At 50.1% G+C, this 24360-nt stretch overlaps 3 protein-coding genes across 6 annotated transcripts; 1 reads left to right on the forward strand and 2 right to left on the reverse strand.

The window, feature by feature from the left end:
• Positions 1–137: 137 nt before the first annotated feature.
• tstd2 (thiosulfate sulfurtransferase like domain containing 2) lies at positions 138–3944 on the reverse strand. Of its 2 annotated transcripts, XM_083685598.1 has the most exons (10): positions 3919–3944; positions 3634–3807; positions 3246–3535; positions 2815–2923; positions 2452–2574; positions 2075–2180; positions 1857–1972; positions 1484–1642; positions 1156–1294; positions 138–695 (listed from the first exon to the last, which is right to left on the reverse strand). In XM_083685598.1, exons 2-10 carry the CDS (start codon positions 3766–3768, stop codon positions 406–408), a joined length of 1467 nt encoding a protein of 488 aa, XP_083541724.1. In that variant the 5' UTR covers positions 3769–3807; positions 3919–3944; the 3' UTR covers positions 138–405. The 2 variants fall into 2 exon arrangements, with proteins under 2 accessions (XP_083541724.1, XP_083541723.1); XM_083685597.1 differs by having other exon boundaries at positions 3634–3942.
• A 162-nt stretch (positions 3945–4106) lies between these two features.
• On the forward strand, positions 4107–12553 carry ncbp1 (nuclear cap binding protein subunit 1). 2 transcript variants are annotated; one of them, XM_083685834.1, is made up of 23 exons: positions 4107–4262; positions 5333–5421; positions 5594–5694; positions 5797–5953; positions 6315–6422; positions 6531–6652; positions 6783–6852; positions 7131–7346; positions 7466–7563; positions 7931–7994; positions 8218–8328; positions 8649–8713; positions 8900–8962; positions 9088–9162; positions 9431–9534; positions 9668–9790; positions 9991–10093; positions 10483–10576; positions 11055–11158; positions 11249–11366; positions 11506–11649; positions 11928–12041; positions 12265–12553. In XM_083685834.1, the coding sequence occupies exons 1-23, from the start codon at positions 4226–4228 to the stop codon at positions 12376–12378; spliced, it is 2394 nt and encodes a 797-aa protein (XP_083541960.1). In that variant the 5' UTR covers positions 4107–4225; the 3' UTR covers positions 12379–12553. The 2 variants fall into 2 exon arrangements, with proteins under 2 accessions (XP_083541960.1, XP_083541961.1); XM_083685835.1 differs by having other exon boundaries at positions 5336–5421.
• A 71-nt stretch (positions 12554–12624) lies between these two features.
• Positions 12625–24121, reverse strand: slc49a3 (solute carrier family 49 member 3). Of its 2 annotated transcripts, none has more exons than XM_083685836.1 (10): positions 23791–24121; positions 20356–20514; positions 19366–19582; positions 18913–18989; positions 17051–17188; positions 16695–16811; positions 16357–16509; positions 15920–16077; positions 15605–15717; positions 12625–14324 (listed from the first exon to the last, which is right to left on the reverse strand). In XM_083685836.1, exons 1-10 carry the CDS (start codon positions 23956–23958, stop codon positions 14098–14100), a joined length of 1527 nt encoding a protein of 508 aa, XP_083541962.1. In that variant the 5' UTR covers positions 23959–24121; the 3' UTR covers positions 12625–14097. The 2 variants fall into 2 exon arrangements, 1 of the variants encoding a protein (XP_083541962.1); XR_014554635.1 differs by having other exon boundaries at positions 14187–14324; positions 15605–15713.
• Positions 24122–24360: the final 239 nt, after the last annotated feature.

Consider the following 24360-nt stretch of genomic DNA (forward strand, 5'->3'; position numbering starts at 1 on the left):
CAAGCCAGGAAATACATCAATTATATCTTGAATACCAGTTGTCATTTTCGGAATGTTCTCCTTTTAAACTCATCATGGTGAGTAATTCAAGACTTTTATGAGTTAAGTTGATAGAAAAGAACAGACATATGTAAGACAATATTTCTTTAATCAGAAACAGACAACATATGTTCATCATCATAACATCACAGGCAAGAGAGTTGAATCAAAAGGTGTAAATCAAAACATGCTGATGCCACTGTTCCATGGTAAACATAAACCAAAGGTAAGGTTCATTCAATTGACTGTTACACAAAGGCAGTGACAAGTCTGTCTCCTGAGGCCTCCAACAACCAGACCCAGGCCTTTGATACCACCTACCACAGCACACCTGGACTAACAGCTAAAACCTGGCCTTGGTTCATATCACAATGCATCCTGGGGGATTCTAGGCCTTCTGTCTGTGCACTCACACTCCTCCCTCTGTGTGGTGGTGGGGACAGACGTCCCCTCTTCCTGGCCCTCCTCAGGGGGCTCAGCGGTGGGGGTGGGGGCCCCCTCCCCTCCTCCTGGCCCCCGGCCCTTCCTCTGGCAGGCGGGGCAGCAGGCGGTGAGGCCCCCCTGGCGGCAGGCGAGGCAGGACAGGACCAGCTGGCAGCAGAACCGGGTCGAGCACAGCTGGTACTGGTCCCACGCTGAGCTGCAGTACCTGCATTCTGCACATGGGGGAGACAGAGGGTTAATTCCAGCTGTATCAGGTCCATCTGTGACTCTTCAGTCTCGGGGTTCTCCCCAGGATGTCTGAACAGCGTGGCGCTGGATTGCATGATCAAAACCCGACTCGCGTTAATTCACGTCAAAACGCGAAACACTGAGGAACATCGTAACGTTTTCACCTTTAATGATCAACGATGCCGATCAACGAAACTTACTCTATCATGACTAAACATATCGTTTCATTTGCTGTGAAATGTTGACATTGTGGCGCCTCCAGGTTCACAGCGGGACGCAGAAACACTCCCTGGAGAGAACCCTGGAGAGAACCCTGGAGAGAACCCTGGAGAGAACCCTGTGTGTTCAGTGTCACTGCTCGCAGTCACTCCAGAGACCAGAGAGGTCCTGATATAAACAGGTGGTCCCTCGGGGGGGGACGGGGGGACGGTAGTCACCACACACCTGAGATGATGTCACTGTTGGAGGAGATGGCGTAGCGCTGGTCAAAAACAAACAGCTTCCCTCTGTAGAAGCCCTCAGGGAAACGCTCCAGGTACCTATGGATGCCTCCCTTCAGCTGATACACCTCCTTACACACCTCCTGGAGATAGGACACACACACACACACACACACACACACACACACACACACACACACACACACACACACACACAGGTAGACAGGTAGACCAGACAGGTAGGTGAGAGGTAGGTTAGACAGGTAACATACTTTCGAGAGCAGGTAGGTTAGACAGGTAGGTTAGACAGGTAGGTGAGACAGGTAACATACTTTCGAGAGCAGGTAGGCTGATCCTCTCTCACAGCGGATCCCGCCGGTACAGTACATCAGGACCTTCTTGTCTCTGAATAGGTCCAGGTTCTGGTCCACGTAGTCCGGGAAGTAGCTGAACTTACGGATGTTCGGAGCCAGACACCGGCTGAACTGGCCCTGGGGAGGGGCCATGAGGGGTATAGCACCTTAATACACTGTTAAATTATGAATAAATTCTATCATTAAAATTATATATATAAAAAAAATATTATAGATATGTATAGATATATTAATGTAGACTGACAACTGTAGTGTCACAGAGGCTGATGTTATGAAGCACATACTGGGCTGTAGTAGGATAGAAACAGACGCAGTCACATTAAATACGTACAATTTTACTCTCGTAGAAGTTCCGGCAGTCCAACAGTATTGTGTCACTGCCTGAGTCACCCTGGGCCAGGAGGTTTTCCACTTCTCTGTGAAATTCTTCGGGCTCCAAATGGGTTCCTGGGAAGAAACCCAGGTTTGACTGACTGAATTGACTTTACCTGAGTCAGCCACGACCAGGAAGGGGTTAAAGGTCAACAGGCTCGCTCTGTGAGGCAATACCTGCTAGTCTGTAGGAAAGGTCGTCAGGGTCGACTCCCATGGGAACGATCTCCTTGTAGACTCCAACCCTCAGCTCAGAGAAACAACCTGCCCCTCCATCGCTGGTCTAACACACACACACACACACACACACACACACAAACATCACACACACACACACACACACACACACACACACACACACACACACACACACACACAGCTCTGAGACATTAGTACCTATCACAAACATCACACATCAAATGATAAGCCATTTCCAGTGGACCCACAGATGAGCTTGGTTCACCATGCCCTCTGACAGGAGCGAAGAGGAGGATTATCAAAATCATACACAACTCTTTAACCTGGGAGTTTAAACTGAAGACGTGTGTATTGACCTTGAAGTCGTGGTGTTGCATGGTGCTGAAGGCCGGGTGGGAGCGCGTGGCCTGGATGTACAGCTGGGTCGCCACTCTGGTGCCCCCCACCGTCCCGTTGATGCCCTCTGACCCCACCCTCACCTGCAGGACAGTCAACAGGGGCCATGTTCAGCACACACACACACACACACACACGCACACGCACGCACACGCACAGAGGTGATTATATCATGTTACCTTGCCAACCAGGTAGAGGTGATTACATCATGTTACCATGCCAACCAGGTAGAGGTGATTACATCATGTTACCATGCCAACCAGGTAGAGGTGATTACATCATGTTACCATGCCAACCAGGTAGAGGTGATTACATCATGTTACCTTGCCAGTCAGGTGCAGCGTTTCACACAGGGCCTTCTGCCAATCACAGATGACCTGTGGGTCTGTCAGCTGACAGTAGAGGTAGTACAGGAGAACCTCGCCTGGACCCCTGAGACACACAAGCACAACTATATAAGATGTGTGTGTGTGACTCCAGATGGAGTAATAAAGTTGTATTGTATTGTGGAGTGGCTTAGACAGACTAAACTGTGAATAACCTGCTGAATAAAGCCCATAGTCGTAGTAGTCGCTGTTTTGTTGTGGTGGTGCTGTGATGTTGCTACTCTGCTGTGTGTTGTGACGTATCGTCTTCTTGCTGTTATTTGTACAACCAGGTCTGAGAACCTGCTTTCCTCACTGAGGACAGTAAAGTATCTGTGTGTCTCTCTGTGTCGTAGTAGTTATTAGTGGGGAAACTGATGTGATCGTACGTGTGAAGCTGGTCCTCGGTGATGTGGCTGGTCTCAGGGATCCAGCAGGAGACGTCCACTGGCTCCATCTCTGTGGGTGCTTGTTCTAGTGAAGAGGCTTCTTCCTCCATCTGGGTCAGAAGCAGCTGAAACGTGGACTCAGTCAGCTGGTGGATCTCAGCGTCGTGGCTCCTGGCCGCGTGTTTATGGATGGAGGAAGCCTCCTGGAAGGTCTGGCCACAGCAGCGCCACGCTGGGGGAGACCCCTCTTCACCAGGACATCCCTTGGATGCCACAAATGTAGCAAACGTCTGAAGGAGAAATATAATAAGTTATCACCGTGGCAAAGCCCAGAAAGGTATTTAACTAGGCCTAAATAGTGGCACTTCAATGAAACATACTCACTCACTTTCCTCTTACAGAAGGAGTAGTACTTTCGGAGAGTTGCAGAGAGCGGAGGTTTCTGTGGTTTGAGACCGGGTGGGGTCAGGGGGTCCACATCGATGGTGGTCAACTCATCACAAGGACTAGGATCAGTTGCCATGTCAACTGTTGGCTGGGAACCTTCTAGACGTGTGTCCTCCTGGCGAGAAGACAGAACCATGGAACTGGTATAGCAACACTAGTAACTATCCCACTTATTGACTTATTTCACCCAGCAATCAATATATTTCCGTTAAAAACGAACAAATACATAACCAACTATTTCAGTGATATATTGAATGTATATTGAATGTCCAGGCTCACAATAATAGTAGAAAAGTAGCTCACGTCCTGCTGACAGACTCGGACGGCGCCGTCGGAAGACAAAGGAAAGCGCACAACCCCTGTTTCCTGGCTGCCGACCTCTGACCCGGATGTGTCTCACTTGAATCTGACCGCTATTATTTTGTGCTGCGACCATCGAAGATCCCGACGACTCCTCCGCGTCTGACCCGAACCCGCGCTGAACCCGCCTCAGGAGAACCGCACACATTCACAACTGCAGTCGTGTAAAGAAAATGTCGAGAAGACGACACAGTGAAGGAGGCGATGATGGTGAGTTTGTTGCAACGCTAGGCTCATTCTGACGCTAACTAGCCTAGCCGTGCTGAGACGTTGCAACGCTTCTGATTGATTCTCAATGGGCCGAATGTGCAGCATGCTAACCTGCCGACTAGCATGCTACACCAGATGGCTAGCTAATTCATGTGTGATGATTTATGTCGGCCTGTGCGTCAATGTAACATTCAGAATAAAGTTTGGAACAAAACGTTTATTCAGCAAGTAGACATTCGGCGATGTTTCGCCTCCGCGCCAACCGTCGGTTTGTCTTTTGGACGTTTGCCGGTTAGGCGACCGACTGCCAGTAGTGAGATCTGGAAAATGGGCTGAAATTGATGTTGTTAGTAGCCATTAATTCTAAGTCTCGTAGTCGTAATAACTAACTTAGCCAGCAGGCAGTGTGGAGGCAGTGTGGAGGCAGGGTGGAGGGCAGGGTGGAGGCAGGGTGGAGGCAGTGTGGAGGGCAGGGTGGAGGCTGTGTGGAGGGCAGGGTGGAGGGCAGTGTGGAGGGCAGGGTGGAGGCAGTGTGGAGGGCAGGGTGGAGGCAGTGTGGAGGCAGTGTGGAGGGCAGGGTGGAGGGCAGGGTGGGGGCAGTGTGGAGGCAGTGTGGGGGGCAGTGTGGAGGGCAGGGTGGGGGCAGTGTGGAGGCAGTGTGGAGGGCAGTGTGGAGGCAGTGTGGGGGGCAGGGTGGGGGCAGTGTGGAGGCAGTGTGGAGGGCAGTGTGCCCACCGTGTGAGGGAGGGAGGGAGGTATTTAACGTTAAAGTGGGGGCGGGACCCACGTACAGCAGGTGTTGTCTGCGCCGCGTCCCGCTGAGGCACGATGGACACGATGGATAACATGATCCCAGTATCTCTGCTTTGGCCTGAAGTTTTTAACAAAGCCATTTCTAACACCGTTTACCTCAATTACATCAGTCAAAAACAGCCACATTTTGATGGGGAATATGTGCTGCTGTCAAAAGCAGTATCAGTCCAACCCCCATCAGGGTTGGACAGATTAAGAGTCTGTGGACTGTTGTTTGATAGTTGTGATGATAACTCCCTGTCTGTCTGCTGGCCCAGGAGGCCAGTCCCACAAGAGGAGGAGAACGTCCGAGCCCATCGAGATCGAGGACCGTCTGGAGTCTCTGATCTGTCGAGTGGGAGAAAAGGTAATGGGGCTTTGCAGTAAGTGTGGGCATGTTCTTTGCATGACACCAAGCTCCTGGTCCCCACTCCCCAGTATCTCCCTCTCTCTCTCTCACTGTTTGTCTTAATGTGCTTCTGGAGTGAGCGTGCAGGCCAGGCCTGGGTCCTCTAACTGTCTTCCTCGTATGTCCTCAGAGCACATCGTCTTTGGAGAGCAACTTGGAGGGGCTCGCCGGGGTCCTGGAGGCCGACCTCCCCAATTACAAAAACAAAATCCTGCGCATCTTGTGCGCTGTGTAAGTCTGATCCCGCCGTGATGCTTTTGAACAGCTTTGGCACAGTCACGGGTAAAGCCTGGGAAGGTAACGTGTGAATGACGTTCCGTCTTGTTTGGACAGGGCCCGCCTGCTGCCCGAGAAGCTGACGGTCTACACCACCCTGGTGGGCCTGCTCAACGCACGCAACTACAACTTTGGCGGGGAGTTTGTGGAGGCGATGATCCGTCAGCTGAAGGAGACGTTGAAGGCCAACCTGTACACCGAGGCCGTGTACCTGGTAGGTGATCTGGTGGATTAAACCTTTATTCATACAGGTGAAAACACACTGAGACCAAGGCCTCTTGTGCAGGTGCACCCTGTCCACAGTATTTGTCATATCAATCGCATAACAACACGTCATGACTAAATATATAGTTTAATTGGCCTTGAGTTGTTTACATGGTGGTGCTGCCAAGTCCACAGTGTGGCACAGTGCCACTTTGGCATTGTTTGGGGGAGAACCCTGGTATCAGTTGTTTGGGGGAGAACCCTGGTATCAGTTGTTTGGGGAAGAACCCTGATATCAGTTGTTTGGGGGAGAACCCTGATATCAGTTCAGTGATGCTTGGTGGTTTCCCTTTCCTGTCTGCTCCCTGCAGGTGCGCTTCCTGTGCGACCTGGTGAACTGTCATGTGATCGCCGCCCCCTCCATGGTGGCCATGTTTGAGAACTTTGTCAGCGTCACTCAGGAGGAGGACGTCCCCCAGGTACATATCAGGACACGGGGGGAGGCCGGCGAAGGTAGAAATGGGAGGACGGGCTCATTGTGATGCATGGAATGAGAAATGGTGTGAAACCGGCGTGTGTCTCTGCAGGTCCGGTGTGACTGGTTTGTGTACGTGGTTCTGTCCAGTCTGCCCTGGGTGGGGAAGGAGCTGTACGAGAAGAAGGATGTGGAGATGGACAGACTCCTCAGCCAGATAGACGGATACCTCAAGTAAGAGATCTCCACTCTCATATTGAAGAGGATGATGATGATAGGGTTGATGATGAAGATGGGGCTGATGAGGATGTTGTTGATGAGGCTGACTACGATGAGGATGATGATGATGGTTGTTATATTTCAGGAGGCGACTGAAGACCCATGTCTCCATGCTGCAGGTGTGGACAGCAGATAAGCCACACCCACAGGAAGAGGTGAGAGGGAGGGGCCTGTGTGTTCATGATGATTGCAAGGAATGTTCTTGAATTTCACTTTATGGATATAGATTATGGATATAGATTATGGATATATAGGTTATGGATATAGATTATGGATATAGGTTATGGATGTTCTCTGGAATTTCCCATGCAATGAAAATTAAGCGTCAGGTTAAGACAGGTGCTGAGGTTGCTGTTTCCCAGGTATTATTTCTAGTAGTTTTTCACCCATACATTTATTTTACTCCTATCCCCCCCCCCCCCCCCCCCCCCAGTACCTGGACTGCCTGTGGAACCAGATCCAGAAGATGAAGAAGGACCGTTGGCAGGAGCGCCACATCCTGCGCCCGTACATCGCCTTCGACAGCGTGCTCTGTGAGGCGCTGCAGCACAACCTGCCCCCCTTCACGCCCCCCGCCCACACCAACGACGCCCACTACCCCATGCCCCGTGTCGTCTTCCGCATGTTCGACTACACCGACGCCCCCGAGGTACACACACACACTCAAACACACACGCTCGCATACACACACACACACACACACACACACACACACACACAGTGGTCCATTATAGTAGCAACAACATTGATGTTCTGTCTGCCCCCCAGGGTCCAGTCATGCCAGGTAGTCACTCTGTGGAGAGGTTTGTCATTGAGGAGAACCTTCACTGCATCATCAAGTCCCACTGGAAGGAGAGGAAGACCTGGTGTGTGTGTGTGTGTGTGTGTGTGTGTGTGTGTACAGTACCAGTCAAAAGTTTGGACACACCTTCTCATTCAATAGTGTTTTTTCTTTTCTTTACATTGTAGATTAATATTGAAGACATCAAAACTATGAAGGAACACATATGGAATTATGTAGTCAACAAAAAAGTGTTAAACAAACCAGAATATGTTTTATATTTTAGATTCTTCAAAGTAGCCACCTTTTGCTTTGATGACAGCTTTGCACACTCTTGGCAAGGTGTGTACAAACTTTTTCACTGGTACTTTGTGTGTGTGTGTGGCAGGAATCATGTCAAGCTTGTGACTTGTTAATGACGGTGACCTCTCCTCTTGTCCTCTGTGTGGCAGCGCTGCCCAGCTGCTCAGCTACCCAGGCAAGAACAAGATACCCCTCAACTACCACATTGTGGAGGTACGCTGTGAGAAACTGTCAGTTGGGATCCGGGGAGGCTGGTGGAGGTAGAAATCGGAGGACGGACTCATTGTAATGCATGGAACGGGACGAGGAACACGCGTGTTTACAATGAGCCTGTCCTCTGATGTCTGCCTCCCCTGGTAGGGTTAGAAAAATGGACTAGGTTAAGAGTTGGTTCAGGTTCTAATAACTTCTTCTCCCCCCCCCCCCCCTCCGTCAGGTGATCTTTGGAGAGCTGTTCCAGCTACCGTGCCCCCCCCAGATTGACGTGTCCTACACCACCCTGCTGATTGAGCTCTGTAAACTACAGCCTGGATCTCTGCCGCAAGTCGTATCCTTCAACCCCAATGCTCAATAACACTCACCTGACAGGGTCTCTCAGTAACACTCACCTGACAGGGTCTCTCAGTAACACTCACCTGACAGGGTCTCTCAGTAACACTCACCTGACAGGGTCTCTCAGTAACACTCACCTGACAGGGTCTCTCAGTGACACTCACCTGACAGGGCCGACTGGGAAGTCGTTAGCAGGTAATAGTTACTAGTTAGGTGTAGTTAGTTGTTCGTTTTTAGTTGTTAATAGTTGTTAGTTTTTAATAGTGACTACTTGTTTGATGTGGTCTGAGAGTTGTCCTTAACAGCTGCCCTCAGCTGGCCCAAGCTACAGAGATGATGTACATGAGACTGGACACCATGAACACCACCTGCATAGACAGGTAGGTAGTAGTCAGGGTAACACACACACACACACACACCTCTACACCCTAACACACTCAGAGGATCTATAGCAATAACACACCGGTACCTTGATGTTGTCGATGGTCACTGTGAAAGGTGTCAATAAAGTTGTAGGTTTCTGAACATGCTGACCCTCTGAAGCCTCTCTCGTCTCTGTCCTCCAGGCTCCTCAACTGGTTCTCCCACCATTTGAGCAACTTCCAGTTCAGATGGAGCTGGGACGACTGGTAACTCTCAGCCGTCTTTTCAGCATAATGATATTGTTCTTCTGTTGGATGTGAATATGAGTTTGGATAGACTGGGTGATGTGGTGACTCGGTAAGCTCAGCTGATGGCCTGTTCTCCTCCGCAGGGCTGACTGTCTGGCTCTGGACGCAGAGAAGCCCAAGCCCAAGTTTGTCAGAGAGGTGCTGGAGAAATGCATGAGGTGAGAACTCCTCTGACCTGGACTGGTCTCCAGCCTGACCACACAGCCTGACCACACAGCCTGACCACACAGCCTGACCACACAGCCTACAACATGTCCTACATTCTGTGTCCCGTGGATTATTTGTAGGAAAGTTTTCACCCATTTCTAAAATTCTTTTTGATTTTTTTACTCTTCCTACTGTTCCTCCTCTACCTCTCTCTTCTATCCTCCTCTCTCTCTCTCTCTCTCCTCTCTTCTCCCCTCCTCCCCCCCCCCCCCCCCCCAGACTGTCCTACCACCAGAGGATAGTGGACATCGTCCCCCCCACCTTCTCAGGCCTCATCCCAGCCAACCCCATCTTCTTCTACAAATACTCAGACGAAAGCAACAGTGAGTCCCAGACAGCGCCCCCTCATGGTCGTTTATGTATAGTGTAAAACATAATAACATGTTAATCAATCAATCAATAAAAGTATCGGCCTAACACGACGGACACAACGCTCCTCTCCCTTGTCCGGTCCAGTTGCGTTGCCGGGATACGCGGCAGCCATCAACGTGAGCAACGCCATCAAGAACCGTGCGTCCAACGAGGAGATCCTGGCAGTGCTGAAGGACGTGCCCAACCCCAACCAGGAAGACGACGACGGTCAGCCACCGCCGTTCAATCAAACTTTATTGTCCCGCCACAGTGTGGGGATATTGGTGTTTGTCCTGATGAACAGTTGCATGCGTCTGTGTTGCTGAACTCAGTCCATTTAGTTTGAAGGGAATCTTAGATAGGAGTGAAGTCGTGTGTTAATGAATCTAACATCTCACTCTCTTTTTCTCCTCTCTCTCGCTCTTCAGATGAGGGGGAGAGTTTCAACCCTCTGAAGATTGAGGTGTTCCTCCAGACTCTGCTTCACCTTGCTGCCAAGTCCTTCAGCCACTCCTTCAGTGCCTTGGCCAAGTGAGTGTCCCCTCATAGCCTGGCCAGGAGCCCCATCGAGCCTCATAGCCTGGCCAGGAGCCCCATCGAGCCTCATAGCCTGGCCAGGAGCCCCATCGAGCCTCATAGCCTGGCCAGGAGCCCCATAGAGCCTCATAGCCTGGCCAGGAGCCCCATAGAGCCTCATAGCCTGGCCAGGAGCCCCATAGAGCCTCATAGCCTGGCCAGGAGCCTCATAGCCTGGCCAGGAGCCTGTGGTTAACACCATTCTTCATTCCATTCCATGCATTACAATGAGCCTGTCCTCCTATGTCTACCTCCACCAGCCTCCCCTGGTGGAGAGGCAGTGTGACCATCAGGTTCTTCTTGTAGAACATCTAGACCCTCTGAGTGTTGTTGTGTTCTCCCAGGTTCCATGAGATCCTGAAGGTTCTGACGGACACTGACGAAGGGAAGCTCCACATCCTGAGAGTCGTCTACGAGGTCTGGAGGAACCATCCACAGGTAAGACCGCCCCCTCCCCCTGCCCCCCTCCCCTGCCCCCCTCTGAATAGAGGGCTCTCTCAGGGTTCTCCCCAAATAATGTCAGAGGTGCACTTCACCACCGTGTCCACATGGCGGCGCTACTGTCAACCTTTCAGAGCAGCTGATCTTCAGTAACGATGGAGCAACGGTCTGATCGCATCTACGTTGTTTCTGAAACAGAAGCATGATCATGTTCCTCTGTGTTTCAGCTCGATTTTGACATGAATAAACACCAGTAGCTTTTGATGCAATCAAGTGCCACCTTGTTCAAAGATCCTGGGGAGAACACTGGGCTTTATCACTGACACCCTCAACTGTGTGTGTGTGTGTGTGTGTGTGTGTGTGTGTGTGTGTGTGTGTGTGTGTGTGTGTGTGTGTGTGTGTGTGTGTGTGTGTGTGTGTGTGTGTGTGTGTGTGTGTGTGTGTGTGTGTGTGTGTGTGTGTGTGTGTGTGTTAGATGATTGCGGTGCTGGTGGATAAGCTCATCAGGACCCAGATCGTGGACTGTGCTGCTGTGGCCAACTGGCTGTTCTCCCAGGACATGGCCCACGAGTTCACCAGGTAGGCCTCAACACACACACACACACACTCTCTCTCTGTCTCTCTCTCTCTCTCTCTAACCCTAACCCATGTTTCCCCTGGTGTCTCCAGGTTCTACGTGTGGGAGATCCTCCACTCCACCATCAGGAAAATGAACAAACACGTTCAGAAGATCCAGAAGGAGCTGGAGGAGGCCAAGGACAAGCTGGAAAAACAGCAGCACAAGAAGGTAGGAGCCTTTAGCTCAGAGGCTAACACTGTCCTGTAGGCTACCTAGGTTCGAACCCAGTGCAGAGGTTAGGACAATTATGGACTGCTTTTCACTGCCAATGTTGAATGTGTGTGTGTGTGTCTGTCCCTCCCTGCAGCAGAAGGACAGCGGTGATGAAGAGGACATGGAGAAGAACAGTGAGGATGAGGATGGTCAGCTGGAGGAGCAGATCGAACGTCTGCAGGAGAAGGTGGAGTCGGCCCAGAGCGAGCAGAAGAACCTGTTCCTGGTCATCTTCCAGGTAGAGCAGACGTGTTAGATGTTCCTCAGGAGACAGACTGTTAGATGTTCTGGGGGTCCATGGTCCAGTACTGCCCAGTTCCAGACCACACAGTGTAGCGTGACCAGTATCCTGAGGTGTCCTCCTGTGTCTCATCTCCTCCTCCTGGTTTATATGAAAGACCTTGACAGTTGTAGGCTAATAGGCAGTATGATTGATCCAACCTCTAACTGCATCTTCTCTCTCCTCCCTCGTTCCCTCCTCCCTCTCCTCCCTCGTTCCCCCCCCCCCCCCCTCAGCGGTTCATCATGATGTTGACGGAGCATCTGGTCCGATGTGAGACAGGCGCCATAGACTTCAGCACCTCCTGGTACAAGAACTGCATCCAGAGGCTGCAGCAGGTCTTCCTCATGGTAACAACTCCTCTTCCTCATTCTCCCCCTCCTCTTCCTCATTCTCCCCTTCCTCTTCCTCCTATCTCTGTTTCTCTCCTCTTCCTCCCCCCTCCTCCTTCCCCTTTTCTCCACCTCCTTCTCCCTCACTTTGTGATTGGTTCTTTCCCTTCCCCGTACCTCCTATGATTGGTTATCCCTCTCCTCCCTACTCTCTCTGATTGGCTGTCTCTCTCCCCTGCAGCATCATGTGACCATCCAGCAGTACATGGGGACGTTGGAGAATCTTCTGTTCACGGCTGAGCTGGACCACCACATCCTCACCGTCTACCAGCAGTTCTGTGCCCTGCAGCTCTGAGACACACACACACACACACAATCCTACATTATTCACCACACACACACCATCATCATTATTTACCACAGGCCATAACTAACACACACTCACACACACAACACACACACACCAACCAGCTCTTGCATCAAGATTTCCTCAAGTCATTTTTTATTGCTACTGTGTGGGGGGGGGGGAAGAGGGGTTAACTGTACAATGATATTTGAGGAGGATGTGTTCTGTGACGCTGATGTTACCCTCCGTCTTTGGTGGTTTATTCTTTATTTTATTTTATTTTTCTGCCATTTTTGTTTTGACCACATGTTGTTCCTCCTTGTGGTATAAACGTGGGTCTTTTATCAACCAGGAGGTGTAGAACTGAGCAGAGAGAGGAGGAGGAGGAGGGGGCTGTCATCTGCTCAGCACCGACCCAGACTGTAGCCAGAGTGTTCTACTTTTTTTATATGTATTTACTGTCTAATTGGAGAATGATTAAACTCTGTAGTCTTGCTGCATGGTGAGAGGGGTGCCTCTGTGTATGTAACACTCTGATGAAATACATTGAAACGTCTTCCGTTTTCTTTTGTTTTTAAACCCACGACTCTGTTTCTTTCTGGTTTCATTTAAGGTTCTCTGAGCTCGTTGATGGCAGCTGTGGGTGTCTTGGCTCAGCTGCAGACATCCTTTCATGAATAATGAACTCAAATATCGACAATTCAATGATTAAGTAAATCACATGAAACCAAATGACAGACGTTGACTTCAGAGTACAGTGGTTGATTTAATAGAACATCTTTTAGAAAAATCTATTTACATGAGGAGTATCAAACCACTAAAATGTGGCTTTTGCAAGGTACCGCTGGAAATGTGAAACATTAAAATACCTGGAATGTTTTCTCTTTAAGACATTGTGGTGCCTGTACCTTTGTAGCAAATGTAGTGACCCTCGCTAAGGCTGGTGAGAACAGAACACCTGTCACCTGTCTGAAGTTGAACATCACATGGTCCAGTACCTGGTTTAGCTCCGCAGGGAGAGGTGTGTGTTTGGTGTTAAGGCAGGTGGAGGGGTCTCTGTGTGTGCGTGCAGCAGAGTCTGATCTAGCAAGTGTGTCAAACTGTCAATAGGATCTCAATCTAACAATCAGTAGGACCTCAATCAGGTCCACTAGAAGGCTATATTCACTGGTACCGGACAGCTGTGGTCCCTGACCCCTGACCTCTGATCAGGGTTCATTCACTCTCCTACTACATGGTTAGTCAGTCAATCAGTGGAGGCTGGCGGAGGTAGAAATCGGAGGACAGGCTCATTTTAATGCATGGAACGGAATGAGGAACGTTATCAAACGCTTGAAGGAGCCGTCCTCCAATTTCTACCTCCGCTGGCCCACACACCTGTTATTACAGGACAGGCATTCATGAATCAATCAATCATTAGAATTAAAGGCACTGATGAAGGACTAAACCACCTGTATACAACAACACAACAGTAGAGTACAGGTGAGCCAATGAGCTCGGTCCCATGTGACACACACACACACAAGGCTCTTCAGGTCTTTAACACACTCTTCCTTTCCTTCCCTCTGTCATCTCTTTTGGAGATGATCACATCTCTCTTCCTCTTCTTCTTTCCCCTTGGTCTATCTATCATACAGAATATGAGTTTCAGGCTCATATGAGGTCCTTCTCTGTTTCTCTTTTATGTTTTCTCCATGTCTCTCTCTCTCATTCTGTCCATCAGTCAGTCTATGACACTGTACTGATGGAACCATGATTATCCTCAGTGCTTGGCGTGTGTGTTGTGTGTTCTGGCGTGTGTGGTGTGTGTTCTGGCGTGTGTTTTGGCGTGCTGGCTAGGCCCCTCCCCCGGGCAGCGAGGGCCTCGGCGGTCAGCCGGCGGTACGGTGTGTGGAAGAAGATGACGAAGACGCAGGTGAACACACTGCACAGGCCTGCCATCACCAACACCGGCACTGTAGGGGGAGACACACACACACACACACACACACACACACACACACACACACACACACACACAGCCTGTCAGCAACCCATCACAGTGTGTGTATTCCATTGAGGCCAGGGGAAGTCCCCAGTGTAAATCAGTCTGATGGTGATCATGATAACATTATGCAGCAATGGAGAAGTGAAAGCAGCAACTTAACCACCAGCCCCCCCCCCCCTAACACATGTCTATAGTGAACCCTAACCCTAACTTAACCACCAGCCCCCCCCCCTAACACATGTCTATAGTGAACCCTAACCCTAACTTAACCACCAGCCCCCCCCCCCCCCCTCTAACACATGTCTATAGTGAACCCTAACCCTAACTTAACCACCAGCCCCCCCCCCCCCCTCTAACACATGTCTATAGTGAACCCTAACCCTAACTTAACCACCAGCCCCCCCCCCCCCCCTAACACATGTCTATAGTGAACCCTAACCCTAACTTAACCACCAGCCCCCCCCTCTAACACATGTCTATAGTGAACCCTAACCCTAACTTAACCACCAGCCCCCCCCCCCCCCTCTAACACATGTCTATAGTGAACCCTAACCCTAACTTAACCACCAGCCCCCCCCCCTAACACATGTCTATAGTGAACCCTAACCCTAACTTAACCACCAGCCCCCCCCCCCCCTCTAACACATGTCTATAGTGAACCCTAACCCTAACTTAACCACCAGCCCCCCCCCCCCCCCTAACACATGTCTATAGTGAACCCTAACCCTAACTTAACCACCAGCCCCCCCCCCTAACACATGTCTATAGTGAACCCTAACCCTAACTTAACCACCAGCCCCCCCCCCCCTAACACATGTCTATAGTGAACCCTAACCCTAACTTAACCACCAGCCCCCCCCCTAACACATGTCTATAGTGAACCCTAACCCTAACTTAACCACCAGCCCCCCCCCCTAACACATGTCTATAGTGAACCCTAACCCTAACTTAACCACCAGCCCCCCCCCCCCCTCTAACACATGTCTATAGTGAACCCTAACCCTAACTTAACCACCAGCCCCCCCCCCTCTAACACATGTCTATAGTGAACCCTAACCCTAACTTAACCACCAGCCCCCCCCCCTCTAACACATGTCTATAGTGAACCCTAACCCTAACTTAACCACCAGCGAGGAGTGATATCAAACACGTGCACAATGAGCCCGTCCTCCAATTTCTACCTCCGCCGGCCTTCCCTGAGTTAGCCCCCCCCCCCGATGATGTACCCCCCCCCCCCCGATGACGTACCCCTCCAGCTCAGAGCGGAGTCCCCCCCAGCGGCACACGTAGAGAAGGGAGAGTCAGCCATCTTCTGGGTCAGAGCCTGGAGGAGCACAATGTAGACCACAGACAGGACCTGACTGGAGAACACACACACACACACACTTATTCTAGATAGACAGTATTATAGATATACAGTATTATAGACAGTATTATAGAGTATTCTAGATAGACAGTATTCTAGACAGTATTATAGATATAGAGTATTCTAGATAGACAGCATTATAGATATAGAGTATTCTAGATAGACAGTAGTATAGATATACAGTATTCTAGATCTACCCTGAGATGAAGATGAGGCCTGCGGAGGTGGCCTCTCCGACAGGGTAGGAACATTCCACAGACAGCTCCATGGCAACGGGGTAGATGGAGAACCCGAAGAAGCCGAAGACTGAACACACGACAGCCACCACGGCTCTCTGCTCCCGCATCTGAGACACCTACACACACACAGACACACAGACACACACACACAGACACACACACACACACACACACACACACAGACACACACACACACACACGGTTACTGCTGCTCCCTGCTCCTGCATCTGAGACACCTACACACACACACACACACACACACACACACACACACACACACACACACACACACACACACACACACACACACACACACACACACACACACACACACACACACACACACACACACACACACACACACACACACACACACACACACACACACGACCCACCACAGCGAAGGCGATGCAGGCCAGTGCTGTGAGACTCATGTTGATCTTGGTCGCCTCTGTGAACTTCTTGGTCCTGTCGACGTAGAGACCCAGGAAGGCGGCGCCCACCACACCAAACACAATGAACAGAGCCCCACACAGCCCCGCAAAGTCCTGGGGGGGGGGGGGGGGAACATATAAGAACATAGGAGTGTCAGTATCAAGAGACAGGAGGTATTCAGGACTTATAAGACGCTTACGTTGGTCTACCAGTAGGTAGACTTACATTAGTGTACCAGTAGGTAGACCAGTAGTACCAGTAGGTAGACCAGTAGTACCAGTAGTACCAGTGGACTTACGTTGGTGTACCCTCTGACACACAGGATCTGCTCCAGCAGGGTGGAGAAGCAGGTGAAGACGGCGATGCCAGAACCAAAACACACCAGCAGGACCAGATACGCCCGGTTCCTCAGTAACTACAGCAATAAGAGACACAGGGTTAGAGTGTGTGTGTGTGTGTGTGTGTGTGTGTGTGTGTGTGTGTGTGTGTGTGTGTGTGAAGGGTGTGTGTGTGTGTGTGTGTGTGTGTGTGTGTGTGTGTGTGAAGGGTGTGTGTGTGTGTGTGTGTACCAGTCTGATGCCCTGTGTGAAGGGTGTGTGTGTGTCTGTCTGTGTGTGTGTGTGTGTGTGTGTGTGTGTGTGTGTGTGTGTGTACCAGTCTGATGCCCTGTGTGAAGGGCTCTGAGTTGGAGTTCTCTGCGCTGGCTGAGGGTGGCGTTGGCGGGGCGCGGTCTCGGATCCCCACCGTTGCTAGGAAACAGATGAGCGCCGCTGACCCAGCGTAGATGACGAGCTGGAGGAGGAGCCGAGGTCACAGACATGGTTAACAGAGTCACACACACACACACGCACGGTTAACACTAAGTTAAGTTGATTAAGTTCATTTTACATGGTCACACATACTGGAGATATCAATCGAGGCTGGTGGAGGTAGAAATCGGAGGATGGGCTCATTGTAATGCATGGAATGGAATGAGGAATGGTTTTAAACACGTTGTCTAGAATACAGGGTTCCCACACCTTCTTAAACATCAAATTCAAAGACTTTTCAAGGTCTTTCCAGGCCCAATTCCCTCAAATTCAAGGACCCAACACGGCATAGATTGAGACATGGATCAAGGTTAATGACTGTTACAACACTGGGAACTTTTATGATGAGAACTAGCAGGCTTTACAGAAGCTCACAGACAACAATTAAAAAGAGAGAGAGGCTTGAATGTGTGAACACGTCTCAACTATGTCCCAGTGATGGCAGACTACTCCTGTCTTCTCTAACACAGACTACGTGGTCTCCTGTCTTCTCTAACACAGACTACGTGGTCTCCTGTCTTCTCTAACACAGACTACGTGGTCTCTTGTCTTCTCTAACACAGCAAAACAATACGTCCTCTAAGTTGAGCGATGGAGACAGAGACTTGTTTAGGAGTTGAAGAGCTAAGTGACTCCTTGTTTAGGAGTTGAAGAGCTAAGTGACTCCTTGTTTAGGAGTTGAAGAGCTAAGTGACTCCTTGTTTATTTCATTAACGCCAGCTTAACAACACACAATATGTCACAGAGCAAAAACGTGATTTTGTTTTTTTCATGACCATGACCAAACTAATAGATAAATAAACAACAACACATGGCCATGAATAAAATGTTTTGTAACAATAACAGATTAGGTGAAAATGAATTGGATCAACATAAATCAAACATTTCCCCAACCATTGTGTTCTGGGGTTGTTGGCCTATTTGAGTAGAGTGTTGTGTTAAATCACTGACTCATTGAGTAGAGTGTTGTGTTAAATCACTGACTCATTGAGTAGAGTGTTGTGTTAAATCACTGACTCATTGAGTAGTTTTGCCCTTTCTCAACTGTTAAAACAGCCCAACCCGCTTGTCGCTGATATGCCCCTTAATTTGCTTTTCACTTCGGACGTGAAGGTCACACTGCTTAGACTGTGTTTTTCTGTCCAGGCTCTCATCAAAGAGAAGTACGTCCTCCTCCTCCCCAGCAGACAGTTTTAAGACAACAAGTGTTTGAAGGAGGAGCCACGCCACGTGTGCAGACACAGCTGGACCTTGTTGCCCCGCATACCATTCCTCATTCCATTGCATGCATTACAATGAGCCCGTCCTCCGATTTCTGCCTCCACCAGCCTCCCCTGGTAGATGTGGTACACTGTTCTATCTCTGTGCTGGTTTATTAAAGCTTCAAGTCAAAGTCTATCTTCATGAGGAGTACAACGTGTCTGGTTGTCTGTCGGGTTATCTGGTTGTCTGTCTGGTTGTCTGTCTGGTTGTCTGGTTGTCTGTCTGGTTGTCTGTCTGGTTGTCTGGACGTCTGGTTATGTGGTTGTCTGGTTATCTGGACGTCTTGTTATGTGGTTGTCTGGTTGTCTGGTTATCTGGACGTCTGGTTATGTGGTTGTCTGGCTATCTGGTTATCTGGTTATGTGGTTGTCTGGTTGTCTGGTTATCTGGTTGTCTGGTTATGTGGTTGTCTAGTTATGTGGTTGTCTGGACGTCTGTACCCACCAGCAGAGGAAGGTTGTTGGTGTTCCCCACGATCATGGGAGATAAGACGTTAGCGAACAACAGCCCCAGGGGATTGGCTGAGGAGAGGGAGAGAGGAGGAGAGGGAGAGAGGGAGAGAGGAGGAGAGGAGGAGAGGAAGAGAGGGAGAGAGGAGGAGAGGAAGAGAGGAGGAGAGGAACAAACATTAGAAGAAGCGGATTGTAAACAAGCCTCATTGGAACATCCTGTCAGTGTTCTATTTGACACACATGTGACTTTCTCTTCCTGCTGTGAAGGATTTCAGTCCGGTTCAACTACACTATAACTCACACATGAAAGGGTGAGACTTCCTGGTTTGGAACTCAGCTAACTGTGACTCACACATGGAGGCTATTAGGTTTGGAACCGGGCCCTACAGTAGGTAGGCAGCTAGGTAGTCATCTTAGGTTTGGAACTGGGCCCTTCCGTACTCACACATGGAGGCGATCATGTTGGCTGTGGCTCGCTGGTGCTCGGGGAACCAGACGGCGGCCAGCTTGGTGGGGGTGAAGATGACCAGCGGCTGAGCCAGGGCCCCCAGGGTCTGGCCCCCCATCACCACAGGGAACTGGGCTGCCTTGGGGACGATGGCCAGCACCCCTACAAACCGCAGCACCGCTCCCAGCATGTTCAACCACGACCCCAGGATCAGCTGGGAGGGCCGGACGGTGGGGGGAGAGGGACACACACAGTTTGATTTTCACATGTTTTGTTTTCAGGGACTAAAACAGAGAAACATGTACGAAACATAACTGTTATGAATGAATATCTTCATGTATCAGTTTTCGAGGTCCTTCCCTCTCCTGACCTCTACTCTACCTTCTCTCCTCAGTGGAGGCTGGCGGAGGTAGAAATCGGAGGACAGGCTCATTGTAATGTATGGTATCAAACATGTGTGTTTGTTACTATTCCCCATTCAGTTCCATGCATTGATTTCTACCTCCGTCAGCCTCCCCTGGTGCAGATTTAGCCCTGGTGTGAAGGCTGTGTGTGTGTGTGTATGTGTGTGTGTGTGTGTGTGTGTGTGTGTGTGTGTAGGCTGCTTCCTCTATCACAGCACACTTCCTATCTAAAGAAAGCTCACACTCTAGATCTCTAGAATCGTCACAGTTCACTGAACTTCCCTCTCCGACACATCAGGTCTCTGTGGTCAGTGTGTGTGTGTGTGTGTGTGTGTGTGTGTGTGTGTGTGTGTGTGTGTGTGTGTGTGTGTGTGTGTGTGTGTGAAGGAGACAGACTAGGTGGGGCTTACACACAACTGCCATTCACAAGAAAACAGATCTTGATGAGTCACACTGTATAGCAAATGTGTGTGTGTGTGTGTGAGTGTGTTTAGGGGTTGAGTGTGTGTGAGTGTGTGTGTGTGTGTGTATATGTGTGTGTGTGTGTGTGTGTGTGTGTGTGTGTGTGTGTGACCTGCCCTACCGTGATCCGTAGCCCCAGTGTGTCCAGCATCCAGGTGGTCCCGAAGCTGAGGGGGATGGCCACCACCATGTAGACCAGAGACAGCCAGTTGATCTGGTCCAGACTGGCCCGCAGGTACTGGGCAGACTGGTCCGCGACAGGGGCAAAGGTCAGCCATATCTGGGGACACAAGCACAGGCACACAGTGTTCAGCCTGAGGCAGGAGAGGCCGTGCTTTCTCCTGACTGGAGCCACAGCTTAGAGGGGTTGTTGTGTTTGAGTGTCGTCAAACTATCTCTGTTATGTGGTGATATCCAGCCTGGCTGGACACACAATCACAGACACAAACTGTGGATTATTATCAGGTATAGTCACCCTATCTATGTGTTATTAGATCAAGTCTTTGTTTTGATACAGATATTGTCTTTGTTTGGATGAATGCGTTGGTTTTGATGTAGAATTACGTCTTGTTTTATTCGGTGAAGTGTGTTGTGTTAAAGAGTGGAATGATAGTTTGTATATGTAGGACTCTGTTTAAACCTCGAAACTTGATTAAAAAGTCTATACAAAAGCCTTCTCTCACGTGTTCTACATCCTCCTCCTTTCCTCCAGTCTTCTGTCCAAAGGTACAAAGACCCGGTCGTGACACAACAGTACGATATCAGAATAATAGTCATAATAATAATACATTTTATTTGTAAAGGGCTTTTCAGCTGAACAACCTCAAAGTGCAGAGAACTGAGTGGATGACATTTAAAAAAGTTGATGACTGGTCACATGGTCTGTGGTCATGTGACATGAGAGACATCTTGACTGAGGGAATGAAGCCACAGCCTTTTGGGGCTCACGTGAGTAGTAGGGTGTACACAGCCACACACACACACACACACACACACACACACACACACACACACACACACACACACACACGCACACACGCACACACGTACATACACACACGCACGCGCACGCGCACACACACACACACACACTCTTACACACACACACACACACACACACACACACTCTTACACACACACACACACACACACACACACACACACACACACACACACACACACACACACACACACACACACACACACACACACACACACACACACACACACACACACACACACACACACACACACACACACAAGCCCAGTCCTGACTCACTACTAAGCCCTACCCTATTAGTCACATGACCAAGCTTACTGCAGAGCTCAGCCAATGACAGGCTACTGCAAGACGTTCACACTGAGAATCTCTGGTTAACCACCACCATGAGGACACACGCACACGCACACGCACACGCACACGCACACGCACACACCTGTGGATGGGTTCCAACCAGACCCATTGTCCTTCTGACACACTCTCTCCTCCTCCTCCTCCTCCTCCTCCTCCTCTTCACTGTCTCTGTCCAATTAAACTCAAACTTGTGGAAGAATGACCTCAGGCCCTGACAACAACAGAGGCCAGGGATGGAAGCCATTGTTCCCCGGCAACAAAAGGGGACCCTGTACATTCCGTTCTATTGTCCAGAGGAAATCTAATTTATGCGGCGTGGCGTAAAGAGAGAGAGGAGGGTCAGCTGACTCCGGCTCACAAGGCCAGCTCTGTCCCCGGGCCGGCGTCTGCATACATGGCGAGGACATTCTGCATTTGATCTGCACGCGGATGGCTTTCACCCATTGGTGTCGGTTAGGTGGAGTAGAATCAGATCCTTAGGAATGTGTTGTTCTCTTATTCCGATAAGGAACACAATGGGGGAAAGGCACGATTATTCTGGTAAACAAGTTCAATGACAGCATATTTATGGTGTATGGAAACCATGCATTCAGACCATTCAAGAGACTAGCTGACTGTAGACATCAGCCTAGGAGATGGAGAGATAGATAAATTGAGAGATGGAGAGATGGAGATGGAGAGATAGAGATGGAGAGATGGAGAAATGGAGAGATAGAGATGTAGAAATAGAGAGATAGAGAAATGGAGAGATGGAAAGAGGGACCCCTGTCGTAGGCCAGTAGACCCCTGTACCCCCCTAGAACCCCCCCCCCCCCCCAGCCCCCGGCACACTTCTCTCCCACCTCCCCTGTAAGAACCAACAGCCCCAGGGAGACCTACTACCCTGTCACAACAACAGCCCCAGGGGAGACCTACTACCCTGTCACAACAACATCCCCAGGGAGACCTACTACCCTGTCACAACAACAGCCCCAGGGAGACCTACTACCCTGTCACAACAACATCCCCAGGGAGACCTACTACCCTGTCACAACAACAGCCCCAGGGAGACCTACTACCCTGTCACAACAACAGCCCCAGGGAGACCTACTACCCTGTCACAACAACAGCCCCAGGGAGACCTACTACCCTGTCACAACAACACCTTCAGGGAGACCTACTACCCTGTCACAACAACAGCCCCAGGGAGACCTACTACCCTGTCACAACAACAGCCCCAGGGAGACCTACTACCCTGTCACAACAACAGCCCCAGGGAGACCTACTACCCTGTCACAACAACACCTTCAGGGAGACCTACTACCCTGTCACAACAACAGCCCCAGGGAGACCTACTACCCTGTCACAACAACACCTTCAGGGAGACCTACTACCCTGTCACAACAACAGCCCCAGGGAGACCTACTACCCTGTCACAACAACAGCCCCAGGGAGACCTACTACCCTGTCACAACAACAGCCCCAGGGAGACCTACTACCCTGTCACAACAGACCCTGTTGCACTCTGAACTTTACCCCCTCTCCTGCTGCTAGAACAATCCTGTATATTTTATTTGACTATTGTGAGTGTTTATATTGTATCTATTATCCTGATTCTATTCTATTGTTGATGATTGAGCTGCTCTGTTTCACACTTCTATTCAATGTGACGTCAAATAAACCAGACTTGACTTGTTTAGGGAGGCGATGAAACAGAATATGGATGAGCTGCAGCCGTCTTAATGTCAGAGACAACTTGCTGTAGAAACTAGGTTCAGTCTCTCAGGCCGGGGAGGGACAGAGGCGAGGCTGTTCCTAACTCAATCAAATCGAGGAGATCAGAGACCGGAGGGTCCAACTCTCCACCCCCGGCTGAGGAGGTCACATGACGGCGGTCACAGCTGCGACAAGAGTCCCAACACTTCACTTACAGGTGGTTTCATCTCTAACTATATTAATATCAATCATCCACACATGCTTTTGTCATTATCCTGAGGTACTTTGTCTTACTATGCTACTGTGGGACACGAACAATTACCATAACCTGATATAAAAGACACTGGATATAAAAACAGACTTGCAAACCTGTGACTTACATTCTTTTGTATGCTACTTTTGTATATATTTACATTCATGTGTGTGAATCATTAGTTTCATGATTGATTCGTATCCTACTGTAATCACGGTTCCAGTGAAGTAAGCCTCCAGTAATGAGTCACTCACCACCGCGTTGGAACAGTTGATCAGACACAGCACGACCAGCAGGACCCATCTCCTCCTGTACACTTTGAAAACGCGTTTTTCCGGCTCCCCGGCGGGTTTACTCGGGGCGATGTCACCGCTCGGGTCCTCGCCTCGAACCGAGTCAGAATGTCCATCTTCATTTTCCATGAGTATGCAGGTCCTGTTCTGTTTTTAAAACCTTTCAATTCCTCCAACAGGCATACTAAAGCATGTTACTGGGGTAGACTACACCGGCTTAAAAGCAAGGTGTCCATCAGAAACATGCCGTGGTGTGTGGTAGTGCTACACAGCAACAACCGCCCCGGCCGGTTTGTCCAAGGCAGAGGAAAGTCAACAGACGACCGCCTGGTGATTCGGTAGAAGAAAGGAGGCTGTGGTTGTCATTCGGTGGTCGGTGCCCGCCCCCTGCCCGGTGCGGGGGGAGTCGTCCTAGCGCCGGCCGGGTTCCGTGTTGTTCTTGAGCCGTCTTTACACCGCTGATCCGCCTCCGCGCCGCCATCACTTCCCAGTGTGAAGACGGTGTCTTTGGCGTTGGTAATCAGTTCAAGT

The sequence above is a fragment of the Argentina silus genome (genome assembly GCF_951799395.1).
Source record: "Argentina silus genome assembly, chromosome: 15".
Classification (NCBI taxonomy): Eukaryota; Metazoa; Chordata; class Actinopteri; order Argentiniformes; family Argentinidae; genus Argentina; species Argentina silus.